Source organism: Panthera tigris, chromosome A2 (genome assembly GCF_018350195.1).
Source record: "Panthera tigris isolate Pti1 chromosome A2, P.tigris_Pti1_mat1.1, whole genome shotgun sequence".
Taxonomy (NCBI): domain Eukaryota; kingdom Metazoa; phylum Chordata; class Mammalia; order Carnivora; family Felidae; genus Panthera; species Panthera tigris.
In genome coordinates this window covers 18027844-18055170 of record NC_056661.1, presented here as the reverse complement: position 1 = coordinate 18055170, position 27327 = coordinate 18027844, and the positions used below count along the sequence as shown (strand labels likewise).

At 41.3% G+C, this 27327-nt stretch overlaps 1 protein-coding gene and 1 pseudogene across 1 annotated transcript in view; one reads left to right on the top strand and one right to left on the bottom strand.

Annotated features, from left to right (window-relative positions):
• Nucleotides 1-1682: 1682 nt before the first annotated feature.
• PRKAR2A (protein kinase cAMP-dependent type II regulatory subunit alpha) overlaps nt 1683-27327 on the top strand; it is a 111926-nt gene continuing 86281 nt past the window's right edge. The window contains exon 1 of the mRNA XM_042978874.1: nt 1683-2190. Within this exon, the coding sequence (XP_042834808.1) occupies nt 1938-2190 (253 nt within the window). The 5' untranslated portion in view covers nt 1683-1937. The remainder of the gene's footprint in view (nt 2191-27327) is intronic.
• Nucleotides 9520-10314, bottom strand: LOC107180208 (annotated as a pseudogene).

Here is a 27327-nt window from a genome sequence, read left to right as displayed (position 1 = left end):
AAACTAGGGAGTGGAGTTATGAATTCGCCTTTCCAAAGGGTTGGTTGTAGGATTGTTTGAAGCAGGCAGATCCTCAGGCGTGGTGGTGCAGTGGGAGTCACACCCAGGCTTTCTGGGTATGTTCTGACTCCTGGAAAACTTGGAAGGGTCGGTTTACTCAAGAGCAGAGAAGAGTTGGGGAACCCTGCCCCTTTAGCTTCTTACTGCCTATCCTTAGTGCAGTGTTCATATGCTGAGATCAGAAACACAGCTTTGAAGAAAAGTATCCTAGTTCTGAGACGGGTCAGGAGAACAGTTTCACTGGCTTTGCTTGGTGTGTGGAAACCATTCATTCATTCATTCATTCATTCAGTAAATCTTCTCTAAAGAGTGTGCAGTAAGGACCAGCAGGAAACAAGTTGGATACTATCCCTCCTCTCACAAAGTAGAGGGCCCAAGACTCTTTCTAGGGGTCCAGGAACATGACCAGGGAGACACTGCTGTTTGGAATCACAGGCCTACCTGGCCTAGAGCGTGGGTGGCTTCTGTACCAGTGGGGATCGGTTGCTCTTATTTCCAGAAGCTCAGTTCCCAGCAGCACTGAGCTCCTGGGTGTGTGCCAAGCCAATATGAGAGGTCTTAGTGCTGATTTTAATTAATACTAGGTAATTACCAGGTGGAGCTTAACCATCCTAAATGCCTTTGAGGTTCCCAAGCCTACAGCTTGTCACTTTCTGGCTGGGCCCAGCAACGAGAGGCAGGACTCTGTCCTATGCCTACCCAGCCTTTTGTCAGCATTGTGACCCAGGGCAGTCACTTTTTTCTATTCCCTTCCAATCTCGTGTGGGTGAAGGGGGCAACTTGGGAAATAGCCTAGCCTCTCCAATTCACCTATGCCCCCTCCCTAGGGGCAAAGGATAACAGTGCCTTGTGGTCTGCTCAACACCATCAGTGTGAGTCCAGGGTGGAGTGTGGGAAGAGAAGAGGTGCGCAGGCCTAGTCCTGGGAATCCTGGTGGGAATGCTCAAGAGGAGGAACAGGCATAGAGGTTGTTCCTGCCCTGGGCCTTATTCCAGTTTCTCCAAGTTTGTCTTAGTGACTCTTCCAGGCTTATTTCTCTGCCTGTGGCTCCCAAATTACTGTATCACTGAAACTCCTACTCCTATCACTGAAACTCCTACTGGGCCTCTACAAGGCCTTCGCCGTTTGACATTTTGCAGATCTCTTGCCAGACTTCCGAGGGTCTTGTGGTCATGCCACCATTCCACCCAGTGACCAGGGTGGTCCTAACTTTTTACCAGGCCTCCGAGTCAGCTTGAATGTCACCTCCTAAAGTGGGCCCTCTTGCTCTCCACCACAACTGGAACCACACTGAGGTTTTAATGTATGTGCCTGCGTCTGGCTATCTGGCTGTAGGCTGTGTCCGTGGAGCCTACCAGGTGTTGGCAAACAGGAGGCTCTTAGCGAGTGTTGAAACAATACATGAAAGGTCTTAGGGACTAGGTGAAAAGCACTGACGACTCCCTTTGGCGGGTAGACCACTCATTACCGCGACTCGATCTCGACCTCGGACGGCTCTGAGCCAGCGGGCTGCCCAGCGGCGCACGCGCACTGAGGGCCGGCGGGCGGCGGGGGCGCGCACGCCCGCGGCCGCGTGCGTCACAACCCGGGCTCCTGCCCCGCCCGTCCCGCCTGCCCGCCTGCCCGCCTGTCGGTCCCTGAGGCGGCGGCGGCTGCCCAGTGACAGCGGCGGCGGCGCCAGGCCAGCCGTAGTAGCGTAGGGTCGTGCGGCCTGGAGACGCACACCCGGCAGAAGGGCGGCGCGGCGCGAGGAAGGCCGGAGCCGGGTCGCGCGGGAGGAGACCTTGCGGGCACCAGGCGAGAGGCCGGCGTGAGGGAGCGCGGAGCTAGTGGCCGCCGGCGGCCCGGACCCGCCTGTCCTCGCGGCCGCCGCCGGCATGAGCCACATCCAGATCCCGCCGGGGCTCACGGAGCTGCTGCAGGGCTACACGGTGGAGGTGCTGCGGCAGCAGCCGCCCGACCTCGTCGACTTCGCGGTGGACTACTTCACCCGCCTGCGCGAGGCCCGCTTGCAAGCCGCCAGCCCGCCCGCTGCCCCTCCTTCCGGCTCCCAGGCTCTAGAGCCCGGCCCTGGCCTGGTCACCGACGCGAAGGCGGAGAGCGAGTCGGAGGACGACGAGGACTTGGATGGTAGGCGGCGGGCTGGGCCGACGTTCGCGGTGGGGGGACGGAGGGGGCGGTGCAGGGGTCTCTAGCGATCTAGAGGGGCCGCGGGGGCCGAGCACACTGGGCCGGGACCTTGGAGCTCTCCAGCAGAGTTTGCCCGGGTTTCCCGAGCCGCGGGCGTGAGCCCCGCGTGCTCCACTTCCCAGCTGCGCTCCACGGTCCTCTGAGCCCCGAGCGCACCGAGTGAGTTGTCAGATTCAGCCTCGGAGCAAATGTGCGCGCCTTCGGCCCGCGTGGTGGCGCGGAGCTCACGTCGGCCTCGCCTCTACTGGGGGACACTTCGCCCGGTTTCGTGCCGAAGACAAGGACGCTCACATCCACCGACTCGCTCGTGTTCAATAACCGGGATGGTAACTTTGGAAATCATTCGTTTTGTGAAAAGTTATGGTGAAAACTAAGCATAGACAAAAGTAGACAAAGGGTGAAATGAACCCCTGTATGCCACTATCCACATTCAACAGTTTAAATATCTGTCACAAATGTTTCATTTCTACTTTTTTTTTTTCTTTGCTGAAATATTTTCAAGCAAATACCAGTCGGGTCATTTCGCCTCTGCATAACTGGACATGCATTTCTTAAAATATTCTTAGTATTTCTTAAAATTTCTGAAAATATTTATTAAAATATATGTAGTATATATTTAAACTTGACTAAAACGATTGGATCACATTTGGTGAGGGTAAACGATAATTATCTTGTTTAGCATATAGGGTGTAGGAAAAAAGACAACTCTTTTCTATATCTGGTTTAAGCAAGGCTGTCAAAAAGCAATTCCGTGTTCCGTGGTTGCTTTAACCTAAGCTTGGTCAGTTTAACAGTAGAATAATCCTAGTTTTGAACCGCCAAAATTTAACAAAACAATGAAAACAGAGACCGAGTTAGAGACTTTAGTGTTATTAGAGCACACTGGAAAAAAACAAAACAAAACTAGTTCTGAGTTGAATCCACATTCAGGTCACACTAACAAGGAGTTAATTATCGGTCATTGCTGTTGGAGGTCGTAAGCTTCAGTGTTGTGGACAACTTCCCATAGTTTATTCACCATTAAGAGTAGAAATGGTTCTTCTGTGTTTCTTTGACATTGCATATTAAATTATGAGGTTTTTGCCTAAAGTCTTGAAATCAAGTTGTTATTTTCCAAATCTCCTGCACAGATTTGCTTTGTGGTCTAAGAGAAGTGGTCAGACCTGTTTGATTTCAGATTCACTTTAAAATGGGGACAGTGACAGTGATCTCCCAGGGATAAATGTGTCTTTAAAAGTTTTATTTCAGGAGTGTCTGCTATGTTTGTTTCATTGACATATCTATAAATCACAAAGCTGTAACCTGCTTTGTGAAATTTTTATGTATACACGTTAGTATTTTAGAAATTAGTCCCAGATGAGTGAAAGTTTACAAGTTTTGTGTTATCTTTGTCATCTTTGATATCTTTTTAAAAATTGAGTTGACTTAAATCTTTGTAACTCTGTGCTTTATTTTACTAACATGTAAACATTTGTTATTTATATTTCTAAAGTGGCTGTGCTACGTATAATTATAGAAATCAACACAAGGTGAACTTTTATTTACAGATAATAGACTAAAAATACATTGCACACAATGAGATACCACTTCACACCCATGAGGATGGGTATTATGAAAAAAAATAGCAAGTGTTGATGAGAATGTAGAGAAGTGGGAGCCCTTGTTCATTACTGGTGGGAATGTAAAATGGTCTGGGTGTTGTGGAAAACAGTTTGGTGGTTCCGCAAAAAGTTAAACATAGAATTACCATATGATCGAGCAATTTCACTGCTCTGTATATATCCCAGGAAATTGAAAGCAGGGAGCCAAACATATAGTTACAGCCAGTGTTCACTGCAGCATTATTCACAATATCCAAAAGGTAGAAACAACCCCTGTCCTATTAGAAGATGAATGGATAAGTAAATTGTGGTATATACATACAATGAAATACTATTCATCCTTTAATAAGAATGAAATTCTGATACATGCTACAACATGGATGAACCTTGGAAACATTATGCTACTGCAATATGCAAGACACAAAAGACAAATATTTTATGATTCCACTTATATGAGGTACCTAAAATAGGTAAATTCAGAGAGATATAAAGTAGAATACAGGTTAACTGGCAGCTGGAGGTTGCTGGTAATGGGGTGTTATTGTTTAATGGGTGTTGAGTTTCTGTTCAGGATGATAAAGTTCTGAAATTGGATAGGGGTGATGGTTGCACAACACTGTGAATCTACTTAATGCTGTGAGTTGTGCACTTAAATGTGTAAAATGGTAAATTTTATGCTATGTATATTTTACCACAGTTTTTTAAATGTTTATTTTGAGAGAGAGTGAGCTAGCAGGGGAGGGGCAGAGAGAGAGAGGGAGAGAGAGAATCCTGAGCAGGCTCCGCACTGTCAGTGCAGAGCCCTACTTGGGGCTCTGTCTCACCAACTGTGAGCTCATGACTTGAGCCAAAATCAAGAGCCAGATGCTTAACCGACTGAGCCACCCAGGCACCCCTGCCACAATTTTTAAAAAGACAAGAAAAGAAATACATATCCAGTGATTAGGAACATTAGGGCAATAAGCCTATAATACTTAAAATAAGAAATAGGATATGTAGTGTTAGATATGTATATAACAAAGAGATTTTGTTTAGTATGGCTAACCACCAATTCAGTTTATAAAATTATGTGCTATTTGAAACACTCTTTTAATAACAGTTTTGATATCAAATAGCACATTAAGTATGAAGTATTATAATGAATATTTAACTCTTGGGAAAACCTGAAGAGTTCGGATTTATTTTTTAATTTTTTTAAAATTTATTTATTTTGAGAGAGAGAGAGAGAGAGCAAGCGCATGCGTGAGCGTGCCTGGGGGAGGGGCAGAGAAAGAAGAAGAGAGAATCCCAAGCAGGCTCCAGTGCTACCAGCGCAGAGCCTGATGTGGGGCCTGAACCCACAAAACTGTGAGATCATGACCTGAACAGAAACCAAGAGTTGGATGTTTAATCGACTGAGCCCGCCAGGCGCCCCAAGAGTTTAGATTTATTAATATGTTTCTGTAACTGCATCCTCATGAGGACAATAATTGGTATCCAGACTTGATTCACTTCTATAATTATCATAAAACATACACCTGTGGGTCTCCCAGCATATATATATATATATATATATATATATATATATATATATATATACACACACACACACACACACACACACATATTAATATTATATTGTATTATATCATATCATATCATATTAGTAGTATATTTATGTGTTATATATATATTTGGTAACAGCTTTGTGGAATATAATTCACATACTATATAATTCACCCATTTAAAGTGTATAGTTCAGTGGTTTTATTATATTCAGAGATATGTGCAGCCATCACCACAGTTAGTTTTAGAACAGTTTTTGTCACCGCAAAAAGAACCCCATACCCTTTAGCCATCAACTGCCAACACCTCCATTCCCCTCTCATCTGCTTTCTGTCTCTATAGATTTGCCTATCCTGGACACTTCATATTAATGGAATCATGCAGTATATGGTCTTTTGCCATTAATATGAAATGTCCAGGATAGGCAAATCTAGAGAGACAGAAAGCAGATGAGAGGGGAATGGAGGTGTTGGCAGTTGATGGCTAAAGGGTATGGGGTTCTTTTTGCGGTGACAAAAACTGTTCTAAGACTTCTTTCACATGGCATAATGTTTTTAAAGTTCATCAGTGTTGTTGCATAAATTAATGTGTCACTCCTTTTTATTACTGAATATTCTATTGTATGGATATACCACATTATTTTATCCATCAGTTGATGGGCATTTAGGTTGTTTTCACTTTTTAGCTTTTATGAATAATGTTGCTATGAATATTTCATGTGTACAAGTTTTCGTGTGGACGCATGTTTTTCTCTTTGATATGTATACCTTGGAGTAGAATTGTTTGATCATACGGTAACTCTTTGTTTAACCTTTTGAAGAACTGCCAGAGTGTTTTCCAAAGTGGCTGCACCATTTTACATTCTAACCAGCAGTGTATTAAGGGTTCTAATTCCTTCATGTCCTTGTTAACACTTATAGTCTTCTTTATAATTAAAAAAATTTTTTTGTGTGTTTATTTACTTTTCAGAGACAGAGTGTGAGCAGGGGAGGGTCAGAGAGAGAGGGAGACACAGAATCCAAAGCAGGCTTCAGGCTCTGAGCTGTCTGCACGGAGCCCGACATGGGGCTCGAACCCATGAACTGTGAGATCATGACCTGAGCCGAAGTCAGGCCTAACTGACTGAGCCACCCAGGTGCCCCTACAGTCTTCTTTATAACAGCCATCCACATGGATGGAAAGTAGTACCTCATTGTAGTTTTGCTTTGCAGTTCCTTAAGTGATGTTGAGCATCTTTTCAAATGGTTCTTGGTCATTTGTGTATCTTTTTTTTGAGAAATGTCTATTCAGGTCCTTTGTCCATTTTTTAATTGGGTTGTTTTTTTAATTTTTGAGTCGTGAGAGGTCTTTATGTATTGTAAACAAGTCCTTTATCAGATGTACGACTTACAAATATTTTCTCTCATTTAGTGAGTTGTTTTTTCAATTTTTGATATTGTTTTGAAGCAGAAAAGTTTTTTATTTTGATGAAGTCTAATGTATCATTTTCTTTTTTGTTTGTGATTTAGGTGTCATATTTAAGAAACCATGACCAAAAGCAAGATCATGAAAATTAACCTCTGTTTTCTTTTAAGAGTTTTATAGTTTTAGCTCTTGCATTTAGGTATTGGTACATTTTGAGTAATTTTTTGTGGACAGTGTCAGGTACTTCATTCTTTTGCATGTGGTTATCCAGGTGTTCCAACACAATTCATTAAAAGATGGTTTTTTCCCCCATTTAATTGTCTTGGTACTTTTGTTGAAAGTCAATTGACTGTGGTATGTCATTGTTTCTAACTCCATTCTGTTCTACTGATCTGTGTATCTGTCATATCCCACTACTACACTGTCTTGATTAGTAAGATTTGTAGTAATTTTGGAATCAGCAAGTGTTAGTTCTCCAACTCTGCTCTTTTTCAAGATTGTTTTGGCTTTTGTAGTTCCTTGAATTTCTATATGAATTTTAGAATTAGCCTGTCAATTTCTGTAAGGAAAGCAACTGGGATTTTGATAGAGATTGCATTGAATTTGTAGATTAATTTGGAAAGTATTGCCATCTTAACATTATTAGGTCATCTAAATCTATGAATATGGGATGTCTTTCCATTTGTTTAGACCCTCTTTAATTTTTAAAGATAACAATATTTTGTAGTTTTCAGAGTATAGGTTTTGCACTTCTTTTGTTAAATTTATTCCTAAGTAATTCATTCCTTTTGATGTTATTGTAAATGGAATTGTTTTCTAAATTTCATTTTCACATTGCTCATTGCAAGTGTGTACAAATAGTTAATTTTTAAAAATAGTGACCTTGTTTCTTGCAACCTTGCTGGGCTTGTTTACTAGTTCTAGTAGTTTTTTTAGTGGATTTTTTAGGATTTTTCCCAGCATTTTTACTGTACAGCATAGACCACATAACATAGGAGTTGGTCCAAACAACATTAGCAGAACTTTTTTGGAATTGCTTAATAATAATATTCCCGCAGTTCACATATCTGGATCTCTCAGCAAGATTTTGACACTGTTGAACCACCTTCTCTTGAAATTCTCTTCCTCTTGGCAGCTGTGTCTTCATTCACCCGGCTCTCCGTCCACCACTTGGCCTCTCTGCCCTTTAAATGATGGCTTATGATCTCCAGAATTTAGTTTAACTTTTTTGCCTCAGTGAACAATTCTTTTCCTGAGCATTTTTACTGCCTTGAACCTGGATCTTCAAAATCAAAACTTTTCTGCTCATACACATACCTATTTATGCTTTTTTTTTTTTGAGCGGGGGTGTGGGGGTGGTGGAGGGTAGGAGGTGGGGGTGGGGGGAGGGCACAGGGACAGAGAGAGGGGCAACACGGAATCCAAAGCACACTCCAGGCTCTGAACTGTAAGCACAGAGCCTGATGAGGGGCCCAAACTCACAAACCATGAGATCATGACCTCAGCCGAAGTCGGACACCTAACTGACTGAGCCACCTAGGCACCCCTTTCTTGTCTTATTCTTTATTTTTAATAGAAAAGGTTATAGGCATTTAAAAATTTCTCTACTGTGTTGTCATAATGACTTTTTTTATTGTGATAGACTATACATAAAATTTATTATTTTACCATTTTAAAGTATAAAATTCAGGGGCATTGAATACATTCATTATTTTGTGCAACCAACACCACTATTTTGTTTTTCTTTTTAAAGGTTGTTTTTGACGAGGCTTCTGGGTGGCTCAGTTGGTTAAGCTAAATCCGACTTTGGCTCATGTCATGATCTCATGGTCTGTGAGTTCAAGTCCCATGTCAGGCTCTGTGCTGACAGCTCAGAGCCTGGAGCCTGCTTCAGATTCTGTGTCTCCCTCTCTCTCTGACCCTCCCCTGCTCATGCTCTGTCTCCCTCTTTCTCTCAAAAAATAAATAAACATTAAAAAATAATAATAAGTAAAAGTGTTTTGGGGGAGCACCTGGGTGGCTCAGTTGGTGCCAACTCTTGATGTTAGCTCAGGTGTTGGTCTCCGAGTTGTGAGTTAAAGTCTCATGTTGGGCTCCATGGTGGGTGGGAACCTACTTAAAAAAAAAAAAAAAAAGATTATTTTAGGTTTTTGAGGCTCCTGGCAATTCAATATGAATTTTGTGATCAGTTTTTCCATTTCTGCCAAAAAGCCTATTTTCTGGGGCACCTGGTGGCTAAGTTCAGTTAAGCATCCAGCTCTTGATTTTAGCTCAGGTTATGATCCCAAGGTCATGGGATTGAGCCCTATGTTGGATTCCATGCTGAGCATGGAGCCTACTTGGGATTCTCTCTCTCCCTCTCTCTCTCTCTCTCTCTGCCCCTCCCTACCCCCTTTTGCAAAATAAATAAACGTTTTTTAAAAAGAGGCCTGTTTTTTTATTTAATCATCAGAATGTTGATTGTTAGTATATACAGCTACAGCTGTTTTTTTGTGTGTTGTCTTGTACCCTGAAACCTGTGGATTTTTTAGAGTTTTCTGTATACAAGGTCATGTAATCTGTGAATAGTTTTGTTCCCTTTCATTTTGATTGCCTTTTATTTATTTTTCTTGCCTAATTGCTCTGGCTAGGACTTTCAGTACTATGCTGAATAGACGTGAATCGACAAGGCATCCTTGTCTTCTTCCTGATTTAGCGGGAAATTTTTCAGTCTTTTACCATTGAGTAAGATGTTAGTTGTGTTTTTTTGTTTGTTTGTTTTTGTTTTTAATAAATGCTGTTCACCATGTTGAGGAAATTCCCTTTAATTCCTGGTTGTTGAGTGATTTTATCATGAAAGGGTATTGAATTTTGTTAGATGTTTTTTGTGCTTCAGTTGAGATGATGTAGCTTTTTCCTTTCATCTTTTAATGTGGTATACTACACTGATTGATTTTTGTATGTTGAACCACCCTTGCATTTTTGGGATAAATCCCACTGGGTCACATTTTAAGGTATAATCGTTTTGATATACTGCTGGATGTAGTTTGCTGGTATTTTGTTGTCCTAATGATTTCTTGCTGCATTTTGTAAATTAAGTGAATATATTATACTCTACTTAATTATTCTCCTTTTAGGTTGCCTCCAGATGTTTGTTTGCATGAACTTTTTTATGTATATGGGTTTTGATAATTTATTAAAGTAATTAATTTAAGCATTGGCATTGATGACTTCATCCTCAGTTCCTGGCTCAGATGGAAGTAATCTGTTTAACAATCTCAGAAGGACCGTGCACGTCAGTGAGTTGCTTGTGAATCCTCATCTGAAAAAGATCCCAAGTCTTACTACCATCACCACAAGGAGTTTTCTAAGTAGTGATTCTCAGGGTCTTGTTAGGCATCTGAACTGGTCCATCCATTTTGAGGTTCTTTTCTTTTGCTTCAAGTCAACACATAACTTTTTTTTACATTGGTTTTACATTGTGGCTGGTTAGGGTAACTGTAGTTTGGTGAATCACTACCTCTGGTTCCTGGGGTGATTATTCTGTTATATTTAAGAGCCAGGGCTGCAGCTGAGCTTCCTGACAGAATTGTTCCTCTGGGAGAGCCAACAGCAGTGAGTCAAGAGCAGGAGCCAGCACCCCAAGCTCCACTGCAGCTGTGACCATGTCTTCCTCAAAGATTGCATAAGCCTTTTTAAAATTTTTGGCTTATTCCCCTAGAACAGATTGATAGAAATATAATTATTAGGTCAAAATGTACTTTTTTTGGTCATTTAATAAGTATAGTCATATGCTTTTCAGAAGGATTGTTCCGATCAGTATACACAGTCATCAGCAACATATGTGAATACCAAATTTGCTGTGCCATTGATAGCACAAGGTATTAAAATTCTTTAAAAAGTACTAATTTGGGGAAATTTTTTCTCAATGTTTTAATTTCAGTTTTTTTTTTTTGTTTTTTTTTTTTTAATTTTTTTTTTTCAACGTTTTTTATTTATTTTTGGGACAGAGAGAGACAGAGCATGAACGGGGGAGGGACAGAGAGAGAGGGAGACACAGAATCGGAAACAGGCTCCAGGCTCCGAGCCATCAGCCCAGAGCCTGACGCGGGGCTCGAACTCACGGACCGTGAGATCGTGACCTGGCTGAAGTCGGACGCTTAACCGACTGCGCCACCCAGGCGCCCCTAATTTCAGTTTTATTCATTGTAGGAAGGTTGAATGTTCATCTTCATCTAATGTTTGCTCACGTTTCATGTAGGGCTGTATACTTCAGATACTTTAACTGAATTGGTAAGAATTACTCCTTGCTTTTGTTTTAGTTTTTTTTTGTTTTTTTTTTTTTTTTTTTTTTTTAATTTAATTTAAGTAATCTCTACCCCCAATGTGGAGCTCAAACTCAGGACCCCAAGATCAAGGGTCACACACTCTGCTCTACTGACTGAGCCAGCCAGGTGCCCTGACTCATAGCTTTTGGAAGGTGAGAGAGAGAGGAGAGTCAAGATTTACTCCTCCTCACACCATATCTGGGGTGAACCTGGTATTACTTTGGAATACCAGAGGGATGGTGCTGTTAATAAAGATACTAGATAAAGAAAAGCTGTTGTTTCTGTTCTTAAAGCACTTCTGACACTACCTGGAGTTAGTGCAGACCTCACAAGTTAAAGGCTCAGTCCCACAAGATGGCCTCCCTACTTCAGATGCTAATCACAAGTCCTGGCCTCCTATATTTCTAACAGACCATCTATAAATTTGGGGGTTTCCATAACCCCCTCCTGGAGTTTGATAATTTGCTAGAATGGCTCACACAACTTAGGAAAATGCTTTACTTACTGTTACCAGTTTATTATAAAGGATACAAGTCAGGAACAACCAAATGGAAGAGATACATAAGGCAGGGTATATGGGAAGGGGCACAGAGCTTCTGTGCCCTCTCTGAGCATACCACCCTTCCAGCACCTCAGTGTGTTCAACCTGGAAGCTCTGAACTCATTTATTTAGGTTTTCTGGAAGTTCTTTTATGTAGGCATGGTTGATTAAATCGTTGGTCATTGGTGATGAGCTCAATTCAAAGCCCTTCTCCCCTCCCTCTTGGTCTAGGGACTGAAAGTTCCAATCACCTGGTTGGTTCCTCTAGTAACTAGTCATCTCATTAGCATAAGCTTAGGTGTGGTTGAAAGGGCCTTATTATGAATAACAAAAGACATTCCTCTCAATCACTTAGGAAATTCCAAGGGTTTTAGGGGCTCTGTGCAAGGAACCAGGGCCAAAGACCAAGTAAATATTATATCACAGTATCACACTGGAAAATTTCAAAATTAATCTTTCTCCCTCCCCTCTTCTCTCTCCTGTCCTCTTCCTTCCTTTCCTCTCAAGGGGAAGACAGAGTTGGACCTATTGCATGAATTTGAAAGGCTTACAGGATGGCCTGGTAGAAATAGCCAGCAGGCCTGAATCCCTGGGTGGCTCAGTCAGTTGAGCATCGACTCTTGATCTTGGCTCAGATCATGATCTTCAGTTTGTGAGTTGGAGCGCCCATCGGGCTCTTCACTGACAGTGTGGAGCCTGCTTGGAATTCTCTCCCTCTCTCTCTGCCGCTACCCCACTCGTGCTCTCTCTTAAAATAAATGAATAAACTTAAAAAAAAAAAGAAAAGAAATAGCCAGCAGGCCATGGTAATCACAGGCCTGGAACTGGAAGACAGGTCAAGGCTAGATGAGAGGTGTGAGGAGCCATCAGTGTGATATGGGAGTGGATGAGGCTGTCCTATCCAGTTTGAAGAGAATAAGGCCATGACGGTGATGAAGTTTTGGAGGTGATGATGGGGTTCATGGGGTCTGGAGCAGACTGCCAAGAAAGAATTTTCGAAGACGTCTTTGGTGCCAAAAGGTAATCTTATTAAAGCATGGGGACAGGACCATGGGCAGGAAGAGCTGCACTGTAAGTGGGGGGTGGTGGTGACTGTTTTATGGAGTCTGGGGAGATTAAGTCAAGAGGGAGTTTCCAAAGAGACTTTCACATGCCAAAGACTTACTGGAGGCTCTCATCACCCGAAGTGGGGCTGTGCTCATCCAAAGTGGGGCTCATGCTCACTCGATGTGGGACTCGTGACCTAAGCCGAAGTTGATGCTTAGTGACTGAGCCACTCAGGCACCCCTAACATTCTGTGTTTAAAAAGTATGGGTAAATGCCAAGATTTAAGACAAGATTTAGTCAGGGTGAGAATGAGACCCTCATGTGGATGTAGTTTCTCCACATCCTCTTATTTATTTATTTATTTGTTTGTTTGTTTATTTGTTTATAAGTTTTTAAATGTTTATTTTTGAGAGAGAGAGAGAGTGAATGAGCACGAGCGGGAGAGGGGCAGAGAGAAAGGGAGACACAGAATCCAAAGCAGGCTCCAGGCTCTGAGCTGTCAGCACAGAACCTGATGCAGGGCTGGAACTCACAAACTGAGCCACCCAGGGGCCCCATTATTGTCTTTTTTTTTTTTTTTTTTTTTTTTTTCAACGTTTTTTATTTATTTTTGGGACAGAGAGAGACAGAGCATGAACGGGGGAGGGGCAGAGAGAGAGGGAGACACACAGAATTGGAAACAGGCTCCAGGCTCTGAGCCATCAGGCCAGAGCCTGACGCGGGGCTCGAACTCACAGACCGCGAGATCGTGACCTGGCTGAAGTCGGACGCTTAACCGACTGCGCCACCCAGGCGCCCCCCCATTATTGTCTTTTTAAAAAAATAATTTGAGGGGCTCCTGGGTGGCTCAGTGGGTTGAGTATCCGACTTTGGCTCAGGTCATGACCTCATGGTTCGTGAGTTCAAGCCTTGCGTGGGGCTCTGCGCTGACAGCTCAGGGCCTGGAGCCTGCTTCTGATTCTGTGTCTCCCTCCCCTCAGCTCCTCCCCTGCTCACACTCTGTCTCTCTCTCAAAATAAATAAAGATTAAAAAAATAATTAAAATAATTTGAGTGAAATTCATGTAACATAAAATTCATCATTTATTTATTTTTTAAATATTTATTTAGTTTTGGGGGAGTGCAAGCAGGGAGGGGCAGAGAGAGGGGGGCAGAGGATCCAAAGTGGGCTCTGTGCTGACAGGGCTTGAACTCAGAACCGCAAGATCATGACCTGAGCCGAAGTCAAGACACTCAACTGACTGAGTCATCCAGGTGGCCCCCTTATTTATTTATTTTTAAATGTTTATTTATTCTGAAAGAGAGAGAGAGAGAGGACGAGTAGGAGAGGGGCAGAGAAGGAGAGAGAGAGAATCCCAAGTAGGCTCTGAGCTGTCAGCACAGAGCCCAATGCGGGGCTCACTCTTACAAGCTAGGAGATTATGACCTGAGCTGAAATTAAGAACCAGATGATTAACCACCTGAGCCACCCAAATGCCCCAAAGTTCATCAATTTACAGTGAACAATTCATTAGCATTAAATACACTTAATTATATTGTGTAATAACCACCTCTGTCTTGTTCTGAAACATTTCTATCACTCCCAAGTAAGTGATAATCCTCCATTAAACAGTTTGTACCCATTTCCTCCTCCTGCCTCCTCCCACCCCTGACAGCCACCAGTCTGCATTCTGTTTCTGTAGGTTTGCCTGTTTTGGACATTTCATATAAATGGAGTCATACAATATGTGATCTTTCGTGTCTGCCCCTTCCTCTTGGCATTGTGTTTTCAAGCTTCATCTGTATTGTAGCCTGTATCAATCAATACTTCATTCTTTTTTTTATTGCTGAATAGTATTCCATTATATGTATGTACTGTAATTCGTTTATCTGTTAATCGGTTGATGGACATTTGGGCATTTTCTACCATTTGGCTATTGTGAATAGTGCTGCTATTGCATACCTGTGCATTTCCTTGTTTGAGTACCTGTTTTTAGTTCTTTTGGGTATACACCCATGAGTAGAATTGTGGGCTCATATAACAATCTGTGTTTAGCTTTTGGAGGAGATGCCAAACTCTCTTCTACAGTGGCTTAACCATTTTACCTTCTTACCAGTGTACTTGGATTTCAATTTCTCCATGTCATTGCCACACTTGTCTTTTTGATTATTGTCATCCTAGTGGGTGTGAAATGTATCTTATGGTTTTCATTTGCATTTCCCTAATGACTAAAAATGTTGAACATCTTTTATGTGCTTGTCCATTTGTATATTTTCTTTGGAAAAATGTCTATTCAGCTCCTTTGTCCGTTTTTAAATTGGGTTGTCTTTGTTGTTGAGATGTACGAGTTTTTTACATATTTCAGATACCAGTGTCTTACCCAATATGTAATTTGCAAATGTTTTTCCCTATTTTGTGAGTTGTCTTTTTACATTCTTGAAGAACACAAGTTTTAAATTCTGATGAAGTTCAATTTGTCTATTTTTTTTCCTTTGTTGCTATGCTTTGAGTGTCATACCCAGTCTGCTTTTTATGGATCCCTACCCCAAAAGAGCACCTTGTCCTCTCTAGTCCATTTTCCAGCTAGTAGCCAGATACTTTTTTTTAATGGAGATCAGATCATATCATTCTTCAGTTTAAATCCCCTCATTGCAAATGGAATGAAATCTGCATATCTTCCCTGGTCTACACAATCCTGCAGGATTTTGTCCCAGTCTTTCTCTCTACCTTTTCTCTCTAGCCCTACCCATCCTTGCTTGCTAAGCTTATTTCTACATTTGCCTCACTCTCCCTAATTACTGTATGATTGCTGCAGGCCCTTGCTGAATCTTTCTTTCCTGGCTCTGACAAGCTGGCTCCTCTTCTCTTAGGATTCAGCTTCAGAGAGGCTTTTCAAATTGTCCTGCTTAGAGTGGGTCCTTTTGTTGTTGAGATTAATAGCACCCCAGGTAGTTACATTAGAACTCTAGTAATGATCTAGAATTCTCCTTTGCTTTTTGTTGTTTCTCTATCAGTAGAACAGAAGCTCCTTGAGGATGGGAAGCTGTCTTATTCTTTGTCTCCAGTGCTTAGCTTACACTTGGTCCATAATGGATACTTAGTGAGTGAGTTTCTGACAGCTGATTTTGGAGACTGGCATCACAGAGTACACTGGGGGAGCACAGATATGGGAGCAGCAGAAGGGACTGGTCAGTCAGTGGTGTTGGAAGCAATGGAGAGGTCAGCAGAGGTAAGGCTGGTGTTGAAGTGGTTGCACTCAGCTGTAATTCTCAGGGTGTTATGCGCTGGTCACAGCCTGTGCTGTGGTTGGACTGGCCCTTGTGCTTATTATAATTGCAAGACACCCTTCAGCAATAACCATCAGGAAACTTTGAAGAAATTAAGGTTTATTATTTATAGGATGTGGAAATTACACAGCACACGTGGAGCCACACAGCGAGGACGTTGAGGGTGGTTAGCCGGGGAGGGGTGGGGGGAGAGTGCACATGCCTGGGAGTGAGAGCAGGAGCACACACAGGCCCAGGGTTCTGCTTTTATATTGGGAGTTGAGGGTAGGGGCCTAGGGTTTTCCGGCTCACTCTTTATTGGGGAATTTAAAACATAGGAGAAAAAACAAGTGTTCCAAATCATTTATCAGAATCAACCAAGATCTCTAAAACAAAGGAGGCTCAGTGAGGGAAGGCAGCCTGGCTTTTTATCTAATTAAGTGGCTGGCAATGTGTTTATTCAAGATAGCCCTCTAGAAGTAGATGCCTCTTTGAAGTGAATGCCTAATCATTGTTTAAGTCAGTCGCTTGCGTTACAAAAAAGAACAAAAAAACTGCATACACTGCACAGGGATAGAGGCTCCAAGTGGAGTTGTGGTGGAAGAGGTCTGGTGGCAGCAGCACTGGGAGTGTGTGTGACAGCAGATGGCTGCAGAAGGTGCACATAAGGAATGGGGAGTCCATTTTGAAGAAGTGAAGAAAAAAACCAGTGATAACTTGAAAGAGAGGTGGGTGTGAAGGAAGGTTTTTGTTATTGGTAAGACATAGTCCCCCCTAGCACGTTCCTGTCAGAGGAAAGGAGCCAGTGAAGGCAGCTGATGCAAGAAGGCCTTAAGGCTGGGTGGGTGAGAACAGAAAGAAAGTGGGGACATCTTTTCAGAGAGTGGAAAGGAATGTTATTTGCCTTTATTTTAAAAGATAATTTAAGGTTTTACTTAAAGGCCTTGTCTTTTACTAGTTGAATCTCATAGAGGTGAATGTTTAAGAAGGGAAAATTATCTCTTGAAACGTGTTGTTATTGATTTTTCTAAGCTTATCTGTCTGTTGGCTATTTTTAATACCATGGATCCATGAAAGAGAAATAAATGCATTTTTAAAAAAATGTTTATATATTTTGAGAGAGCTTGTACCGCTCGTGCACGAGAGTGAGCAGGGGAGGGGCAGAGAGAAAGAGAGGTAGAAGGATCCCAAGCAGATGCTGCACTTCCAGTACAGAGCCTGATGTGGGGCTCAAACTCAAGAACCGTGAGATCATGACCTGAGCCAAAATCAAGAGCTGGACGCTTAACTGACCGAGGTCAGTTAACTACCCAGGTGCTTCTGCATTTTTTTTTTTTTTTTAAGATTGCTATAATGTAGACTTTATTTGGGGGAAGGTTCTTTTTAAAAAATAACAATCTTCATACAAAATCTTTTAACTAGAAATTAATGAAAAGACAGCTTATTGGAACTTCGTTCTTTTTGGGTTTTTTTAATAAAATTAAAAAAAAATTTTAATGTTTATTTACTCTTTGAAAGAGAGACAGAGTGCCAGCGGGAGAGAGGCAGAGAGACATAGAATCCAAAGCAGGCTCCAGGCTCTGAGATGTCAGCACAGAGCCCAACGTGGGGCTCCAACTCACGAACCATGAGATCATGACCTGAGCCGAAGTCAGACACTTAACTGACTGAGCCACCCAGGTGCCCTTATAAATTAAAAAAAAAAAAAAAAATTAATGTTTATTTATTTTGAGGGAGAGAGAGACAGAGTGCGAGCAGGGGAGGGGCAGAGAGAGCAGAGAGAGCGGGAGAGAGGGAGAATCTGAAGCAGGCTCCAGGTTCTGAGCTGTCAGCACAGAGCCCGATGCAGGACTTGAACTAGACAACCGCGAAATCATGACCTGAGCTGAAGTTGAACGCTCAACTGACTGAGCCACCCAGGAGCCCCGTAAATTTTTTTTTTTTAATGTTTATTTACTTTTAGACAGGGAGAGACAGAGCATGAGTGGAGAAGGGGCAAAGAAAGAGGGAGACACAGAATCCAAAGCAGGCTCCAGCCTCCGAGCCGTCAGCACAGAGCCTGTTGCGTGGCTGGAACCCACAAGCCGTGAGATCATGACTTGAGTCGAAGTTGGACGCTTAACCAACTGAGCCACCTAGGCGCCCTTTGAACTTCTTTCAAGTCTCACAACTTTTCACTATCTGATGAGAAATGATGAGCTATTGGGAATTTTCCATATGTTGCTCTTATAAACTTCTTACTCTGTTAAAAAAATGAAAGAAACTAAAAGGTCACTATTATAATGAAAATACTTAGGAAGCAATTATGATAATGAGGAAATCACTAACTTTCACATTGTGGTTTCTGGAAATAGCCAGATATTTTAAATCCACAGTGAGGTGATTGAATTATCCTTGGATTAGTTTTTTTAATGGAGATACTTGAGAATACTGAATTTTAAGTGCTTTTTTTTTAAGCCCTGCTTCTAATACTTACTGTTAAAATATTGTCAGTTTTAGAAAAAGAATGATGTCCCTCAGTGATCTGCTCACACACTGTTTTTATTATAGAAAAGAACAGAATAGTCTCCAGTTAGAGAAGTGAGCTACACAGTACTATGAATCACACACTGCTCCTCTGCCTAGTTTTCCTCTTTGAGAGATACGTTAAGTCCTGTTTTTATCACATGGTAATGAACATATCTGTGACTCTGGTGAGGCTCCTGTGGCCTGTATTCCCTGTGAGGCAGGTGAGGGTGGGGCGTGGCACTCAGCAGCTTCCTGGGTGTGAGAATGTGGGGTTACTGCTCCTTAGGAACCCACTTCATTTGTGCGTCTAAAAGATGTGTGGCCTTCTTTTTTCTTCCAAGCTTTTAGTCAAACTGAGAACCCTACTGCTCTTTTTGAAAGCAGCTATGAGAATGGTGTGGAAGAAATAATTTTCAAATACCGTACAAGAGAAAAAGCAGCCTCTTTTTGCATGGTGGCCCTTACTAAGGAAATAGGATTATTAAAAAAATAATTAGAGGACACTTATTCACAGAACACAAAAGATTTACGCTAGCATTAATACAAAAAACTGAGCCTGGGTGGCTCAGTCGGTTATGCGTCCGACTTCGACTCAGGTCATGATCTCATGGTTCGTGAGTTCGAGCCCCATGTGGCACTCAGTGCTGACAGCTCGGAGCCTGTAGCCTGCTTTGGATTCTGTGTCTCCTCTCTCTCTGCCCTTACGCGCTCTCTCTCTCTCTCTCTCTCTCTCTCAAAAATAAATAAATAAACATTAAATTAAAAAACCTCAGCTTTAAAGCATTTTTAGTAATCTACGGGCAGCTTTGAAATGTCCTTATTGGAAGAACCAAATGCATTTGAGGACACCAGTGTGTAATATGTAGGTAAGGACAGGTTGGGCATATGTGCCCATTCTGGAGACTGTGAGGAGCTTGTTTTCATCACCTGTAGCACAGAATAGCTTTAGTTTACAGTTCTGGTGAAGGATGAGATATTATTTCAAGATTAAATGTTTCCTCAGTAAAAATGGATCAAGGCTTCCCCTTCAAATAAAAAGCAACTTGAGGGAAATAATAGGGGAAACATTTTGCTCATTAAATCTTTTTGTAATAATTTTGGATGATGTAGCTCCAGACTAAAATAGGTGTTGGCACAGCTATTTTGTCTCTAGAAATATGTGGTCGGCTAGGACTGTTCTTGTATATCGTATCTTCAAAATAAGTTTTTCTCATGTCATTTTTCCTCTTAGGTGTAAAACTTAGTTTATGATTCTTTGGAGTTAAAAAAAAAGGGGGGGGGGAGTGTTCATAGCCCAGTAACTAAAACTTTTAACTTCTATTATTTATTTTGCATTTAAGGTTCCACTTAAATGAATTAAAATAAAAAAATAGATGCCTTGAGTTTTTCTCAGTCCAAGTCCTAATACCTGCCTGGGAGGTTGTTAGAAAGAGTTTTAAGATGTGATACCCCCACAAGATACTATGTGTGAAGACAATGATTAATGATGTTGAAATTTGGACAAAAAGTTTTTGGCTAAACCAGTGGCTGGAGAATTACTGTTCAGTTTGCAATGTTACAATTAAAGCATTTCCGTTTTTTGAGACATCAGTGTTTTTATTTTTATTAAAAAATCTTTTTTAATGTTTATCTTTGAGAGAGAGAGAGAGAGAGCGTGCATGAGCACGAGCTGGTGAGGGGCAGAGAGAGAGGGAGACACAGACACAGAATCCCAAGCAGTCTCCAGGCTCTGAGCTGTCAGCACAGAGCCCGATGCGGGGCTCGAACTCACGAACTGCACGATCATGATCTGAGCCGAAATCGGACGCTTAACCGACTAATCCACCCAGGTGCCCCAAGACATCCAGTATTTTTAAAGAAAAGTAAAATTATTATTAGAGGAAGATTTGTTTCATACCATAAATAGGCATACTTGTCACCTTTTGCCACAGTCTTGATGGCTCCTTTGGGAAAAATTATTGAGGCTCTTTTGTTTGGTGATTCCATTATTATTAACAAGGAGGTGATTTGTCTTGCCATTACCAGGCCAACTCTCAACTACACAAAAGAGAAAGAGAAGCCCAATCTGGTTGGTGATGTTACAGAGTTTTGTTGCAATCACTAGATAACTCTTGGAATGTAGTTAAATTTAATGTATAAAAAAATTTTTTAATGGTGTGTAGTCTACTAGATGAGTGGTATCTGAAAGGCTAATAAATGAGAATGGGATTTAATGCTCCTAAAATGAGTGAGCATCTGTGGTCTTAGATATCTTTACATTTGTCTATTTTTGTAACTTGGCGAGAGAATTTTAGCAGTTTGTTTTTGTTGTATAATAAAGAATGTGCTTGGTCTTTGTGCCTTCCAAAATTCTTAGACTTTCCCAAGGGATGGAGTGTCTTTCTTATTCATGAGTCCCTTGGATCACAGTTGAGTTAATGTTAATGCGATAATTCAGAATGGGGCCTGGTTACCAGAAGGACCAGCCATATAGTTAGAGGATTGGGACTTTGAGCCAGTCTGACCTCTGGGGAAAAGTGGGGCTGGGGATTGAGTTTAAAATCATGTGGCCCAGGATTCAATCATGAATATGGAATAAAACCCTGAAAAAAACCTTTGAACTCTAAAGCTTAGTGGAGCTTCCTTTTTGGTGAACACGTTTATATTCTAGGAGGGTGATGTGCCCTGATTCCAGAGGGCATGGAAAACTTTGTGTTCAGGACTCTTCCAGACCTTATCCTGTATGTTTCTTCATTTGGCTAGCCCTGATTTGTATCCTTTATAATAAAATTGTAAGTATAGTGCTTTCTGGGGTCCTGTGAGTTGTTCTAACAAATCATACCTGAGTTGTGGGAACCTCTGAATTTGTAGCCAGTAGGTCAGAAATATGATTGGCCTGGCGACTCCCAAAGTGTAGTTGCATCTGAGGCAGGGGCAGTCTTGATAGGGACCATGTTCTTTAACTGTGGATTATGATGCTACTCTGGGTGGTTAACATCAGAATTGTATTGAAATCCACCAATTGGTGTCAGAATAGTTTTATATTCCTTCTACAATTCTACTTAAATTGGTGGCCATATGTGAGTTGGTGCGAGGATATATACATCAGAAAGGAGATTTGGCTTTTAGTCCTTTTCAGCCTGGATGATAGGAATAATTCATTCAGTCCATTTATATTTAGTGTCTATGTGTGCCAAGGTTGTGCTAGACAAAAGGTGGCAGGGAAGTCCCTGTCTCCACTCTTAGGAGATTTTAGTGTGCTGTAGTAGACATATGGGGTTTTTGTGTGTTATGATAGAGAAGGAGTGCTCAGCCCTTGAAATGGAGCTGTCTTCTTTGAGTCTTGGACAATGGCATTGGGTTAAAGATGGATCTTTTTAGTCAGTAGGCACTTTAGGAGCAGAGAGATATCACATCTACTAGTATACGTGGGGCAGGGGTTGTGTTTGGCAATGGTTATTTCAGAATAAGTGACTGTGTTTAGTGGCTGAATGTGTTAGGGCAGTGTTTTGTAAACTGTGTAAGTGAACCATCTGTATCAGAATCACCCTGCCCACAGAACTGCTGATTTTCTTTTTTTTTTTTTTTTATGATGGAAAATGTTAATAATTGACAATAGCAAGAAGAATAGTGTAATAAACCCATCTACTCATCACCCAACTTCATGGTACTGATACCATGGCAACCAGCTCTGATTTATAGTGCTTGCTAGTTTCCCTTGGGGAATATTTACTCACGTATTTACCGTGCCAATTTCAAGCTCCCGACACAATTTCGTTGAACAAAGAGTTGGGGAAAGATTCTTTTTTCTTTCTTTCTTTTTTTTTTTTTTCAAATTTTTAAATGTTTATTTATTTTTGAGAGACAGAGAGAGACAGAGTGCAAGGAGGGGAGGGGCAGAGAGAGAGGGAGACACAGAATCCAAAGCAGGCTCCAGGCTCTGAGCTGTCAGCGCAGAGCCTGATGCAGGGCTCAAACTCACGAACCGTGAAATTATGACCTGAGCTGAAGCTGGACGCTTAACCAGCTGAGCCACTCAGGAGCCCCTAGCTGAGGAAAGATTCTTGGAAGCAGTTCTCCTGATCTGGTGTGAGCTTGCACCAGTTTTGAGTCATTCCTACTCAAACCACCTTCCTCCCAGATAATTAAATAAAATTATAGGAATAATCGTATCCATAAATATTTAACCTTATATCTTTAAGGACTAGTTTTATAAATATACCCATAAAATTTTTATTACCTCTAAAATAATGAACAATATTTCCTTAGTATCAAATAGTCAATCTGCATTCAAACTAAAGTCTCCAAATGAGGTCCATAGGTTACATTTGGCTGCATTATCTCTTAAGTCTCTTTTAAACTATAGGATCTCTCTTTCTCCACTCCCCCATTCTCACTCTCTTTTTTTTTTTTTTTTTTCTTTTGAAGCTTATTTGTACAAGGAAGTTTATTTTGTAGATATTTTTCAGTCTGGTGTTTACTGATTGCATCCCCATGATGTTTGCATTACAGTTCCTCTCTCCCATTTTTTTCTCTAAATTCATAATTAGTACTAGAGCAGTGGTTCTAAAAGTGAGGTTCTAGGATCAGCAACATCAGCTTCAACTGGGAAACTTGTTAGAAATACAGATTCTTGGTCTTACTCTGTTGAATCAGAAACCCTGAGAATGGGGGCCTGCAATCTGTATTTTAACAAGATCTTCATAATGATTTTGATGTACCCTAAAGTTTGAGAGCCATTGTTGTGTAGGCTTGATCAGATTCAGGTTTGTTCCCCACCTGCTACCTCCCACCACCTCCAACAACTATTTCATAGCTTCTGATGTGTTTTCCATTAGAAGGCACATAAGGCAGGGTGCCTGGGTGGCTTAGTCAGGTAAGTTTCTTGACTTTTGTTTTTGGCTTGGGTCATGATCTTACAGTTTATGGGTTCGAGCCCTGCATCAGCCTCTGCACTGACAGTGCAGAGCCTGCTTGGGATTCTCTCTCTCTCTCCCCCCTCTCTCTACCCCTACTCTACTTAGTCTCTCTCAACATAAATACATAAACTTAAAAAAAATAAAAAAAATAAAAAAAAGAAGGGACATATGGCTAACTGGTCTCTCATTTATGATGCTGATAAACATGTTGACCATTGCCTGGATTGTATCCATTAATTCACTCAAGTTTCAGATGGCATTAATTCTGTCATTCTTTCTTCACTGCATACTGGAATGTTTCTGTAAAGAAAAACTTCCTCTCATTAACTTTGATCACTCTGCAGAATAGTTTGTTCAGGAAAGACCGGATAAATGCAGAGTCTTTTCTTCTATTTACCTGTTTTCAGAATAATAAATTGATTCTCTGGCATCCTCCAAAGATGACCAATGAAGTCTTTGACAAAATACCATATAAACTCAATTATTTTAATTGTATTTGGTGTTTTAGTCCATTGCTATATGTTCTTATTTGATGCTCATCCCATTTTTTGTGTAGTGGAAACCTCTTTAAGTATAATTGTTTTGGGGGGGTGGGGGGGCTGGGGGGGCACGTGTGCACTAGCACACAAGCAGAGGAGGGGCAGAGAGAGAGGGAGAGAGAGAATCCCAAGCAGGGTCCAAGCTGCCAGCGCAGAGCCCAATGTGGGGCTCAAACTCACGAACTGCTAGATCATGACCTGAGCCCAAACCAGGAGTCGGGTGCTTAACCAACTGAGCCACCCAGGTGCCCCAATCTTAGCAGTTTTTTATAGCATCTGTGATTTCTGGTAGAAAATTTCCCAGTCTTGTTACATGTTTAGCTCCAGACCAGCAATCAGCAATTTCTTCAAGGAGCCTTGTTTCCTTTTAGGCAAAAATGGTGGAGACCATAATCTGGATGGTAGAGATACTCATTGCTACTGGGTTTAGTTATATTTCCAATTCAAATTCAGGACTATACTGCTTTTACTTAACCTAATGTATATCCTTTCTCTAATGCCAGAAAATTCCCGTGTTCAGTAACATAATTACTCATTTTCTTAATCCCATAATGCACATGAAACAGTCTCAGAATCATAAGGCTGGAAGTAACGATGTTTGAAACAAACTGTTGAAGATTTTCTTGAGTTCTTATTATCTTTAGGATATATCCCACTAGGGTGTCCAGTTCAAGTCTCTTGAAATAGTTATTTTTATGGTTTTTCTCTCAATTCAATACACAGTTTGCTTTATGTTTTGGGGATTGCTTTTTCAAATTCAAAGTTAAATCTACAAAAAAAAGGTATATTCAGAGAAGTCTGGCTTCTACCCTTAAAGCCTCCACTTGATTCCCTCCCTCCTCTGTAGTAATGGTTTTCAACCTTGGGAGGTTTTTTTGTTTGTTTTTGTTTTTGTTTTTTTTGGTGTTTATTTATTTTGAGAGAGAAGGCAAATGTGCGAGCGGGGGAGGGCAGTGAGTTTAGAGTGAGAGAATCCCAAACAGGCTCTGTGCTGTCAGCCCAATACGGGGCTCAGTCTCACAAACCATGAGATCATGACCTGAGCTTCAATCAAGAGCTGGACACTTAACCTGAGCCATTCAGGGTGCCTCAAGCTTGGGTGCAATCAATTCATTATTTGGCGAGAGGAATTGAAGGAGAGTGAGACCAAGCATCAGTAATTTTTATATGATTCCAGGTGATTCTCATGGATAGCCAAAGTTAAGAGCTACTGACATTTAATTTTTTTAATGATATATTGTTCCATTAAAATGTGTGTGTGTGTGCGTGCACACACATGTGCACATATGAAAATAGATCTATTTTGATTCCTTCTTTTTCTTTCTTTTTTTACTTTGAGTATAGTTGGCATACAGTGTTACATTAGTTTCAGGTATGCAACAGTGCTTCCATAAGGTTATGTATTATGCTGTGCTCACAAGTAAAGCTACCATCTGTCCCCATAAAATGCTATTACAGTATCATTGACTATATTTCTTATGCTATCTATGCCCTTTATTCCCAGGACTTAGTCATGCCATGTCTGGAAGCCTCTATCCCTTCACCCATTTTGCCCTTCCCTCCCCTCTGGCAACCATCAGTTTGTTCTCTATATTTATAGGTCTGGTTTTGCTTTTTGTTTGTTTATTCACTCGTATTTTTGGATTCCACATATGAATGAAATCATATGGCATTTACCTTTATCAATCTGGTTTATTTCGCGGGACACCTGGGTGGCTCAGTTGACTAAGCGTCCGTCTCTTGGTTTTGGCTCAGGCCATGATCACATAGTTTTGTGAGTTTGAGCCCTGTGTTGGGTTCTGTGCTGGCAGTGTGGAGCCTGCTTGGGATTCTGTCTCTCTCTCTCTCTCTCTCTCTCTCTGACCCTCACCAGCTTGTGGTGTCTTTGTCTCTCTCAAAATAAATAAACTTAAAAAAATCTGACTTATTTTGCTTAGCATAATATTGTTTAGGTCCATCCGTATTGCTACAAATGGCACAATCTCATCCTTTTTATGGCTGCATAATATTCCATTATGTTTATTTATACACACACCCCACATCTTCCTTATCCATTCATCTATTAATGGACACTTAGGTTGCTTTTATATCTTGGCTATTGTATATAATTTTGCAGTAAACATAGCATTGCACAGATCTTTTTTGGGGGGGAAGGGGGTGGTAGGTAGGCTTCACATCTAGCATAGAGCCCATCATGGAGCTGGAACTTACGACCCTGAGATCAAGACCTGAGCTGAGATTGAGTCAGATGCTTAACCGACTGAGCCTCCCATGTGCCCCACATATATCTTTTTGAATTAGTGTTTCCTTTTTTTTTTTTTTTTTTTTTTTTTTTTTTTTTTGGTAAACACTCAGGAGTGGAATTATTGGATCATATGGTATTTTTATTTTGAATTTTTTGAGAAACTTCCATACCTTTTTCCCTTCTTTCTGAAACACAGGGAAGTATACTGCTGTACTCTTCACTGAACAACATGACCCAAAGGGAAGTTGTGACACACTGTGCAGTTTAACAAGCTCCTGGGTTATCTTGCCACCTGCTAAAGCTGGAGGGAGAATGCCAGTGTAATAGATGTTATAGGACTTAAAAAAAGAAAAGTGACAATTGAGTAATTTTTATTCTAAAATGTATTTTTAAAGTACAAAACTAGAAATTCTAAACACATTTATATAATTATAAAAGTTAAGAATACTGGGACATCATGAACACATACATGTGTGACTTGGAATCTACAGCTTACATTGCATGATTAAGATTTACTAACTAGCATGATATGTGATTTCCATTCAATTGCTAGTCTGTGACATTTGTTTTGTGTTCTTATAACTTGTGAAATTTTGTTTATAAGAAAATTAAAATGGCTTAATTTTTAATGTTTTTTAAATTGATTTATTATTTTTTTGAAGTAGACCTCATGCCTAGTTGTAGGGCTTGAACTCATGACCCTGAGATCAAGAGTTGCATGCCCTACCAACTGAGCCAGCCAGGGGCCCCAATTTGTTTTTTATTTGACCATAAAGTTTGTTTGTTTGTTTGTTTTTTAAATATTTTTGAGAGAGACACACACAGAGCACAAGCTAGGAGGGGCAGAGAGAGAGGGAGACACAGAATCCGAAGCAGGACCCAGGCTCTGAGCTGTCGGCACAGAGCCTGACATGGGGCTCGAACTCACAAACCGTGAGATCATGACCTGAGCCGAAGTCGGACGCTTAACCAACTGGTCCACCCAGGCGCCCCATTCATTTATTTTTGCCTCAGTTACTGAGGCCATGTTTTCCTCTCTATTCCAGTCCAAGAACTCAGTAGATATTGTGAGTGCCAAGTGATGTTCTTTTAGTTTAAAACAGTCTTTGGCCACGCAAGTTTGGAAAATGCTGCTGTGGTTTGGTGACCCATTAATAAAGCTTTGTAGGGGCGCCTGGGTGGCTCAGTCAGTTAAGT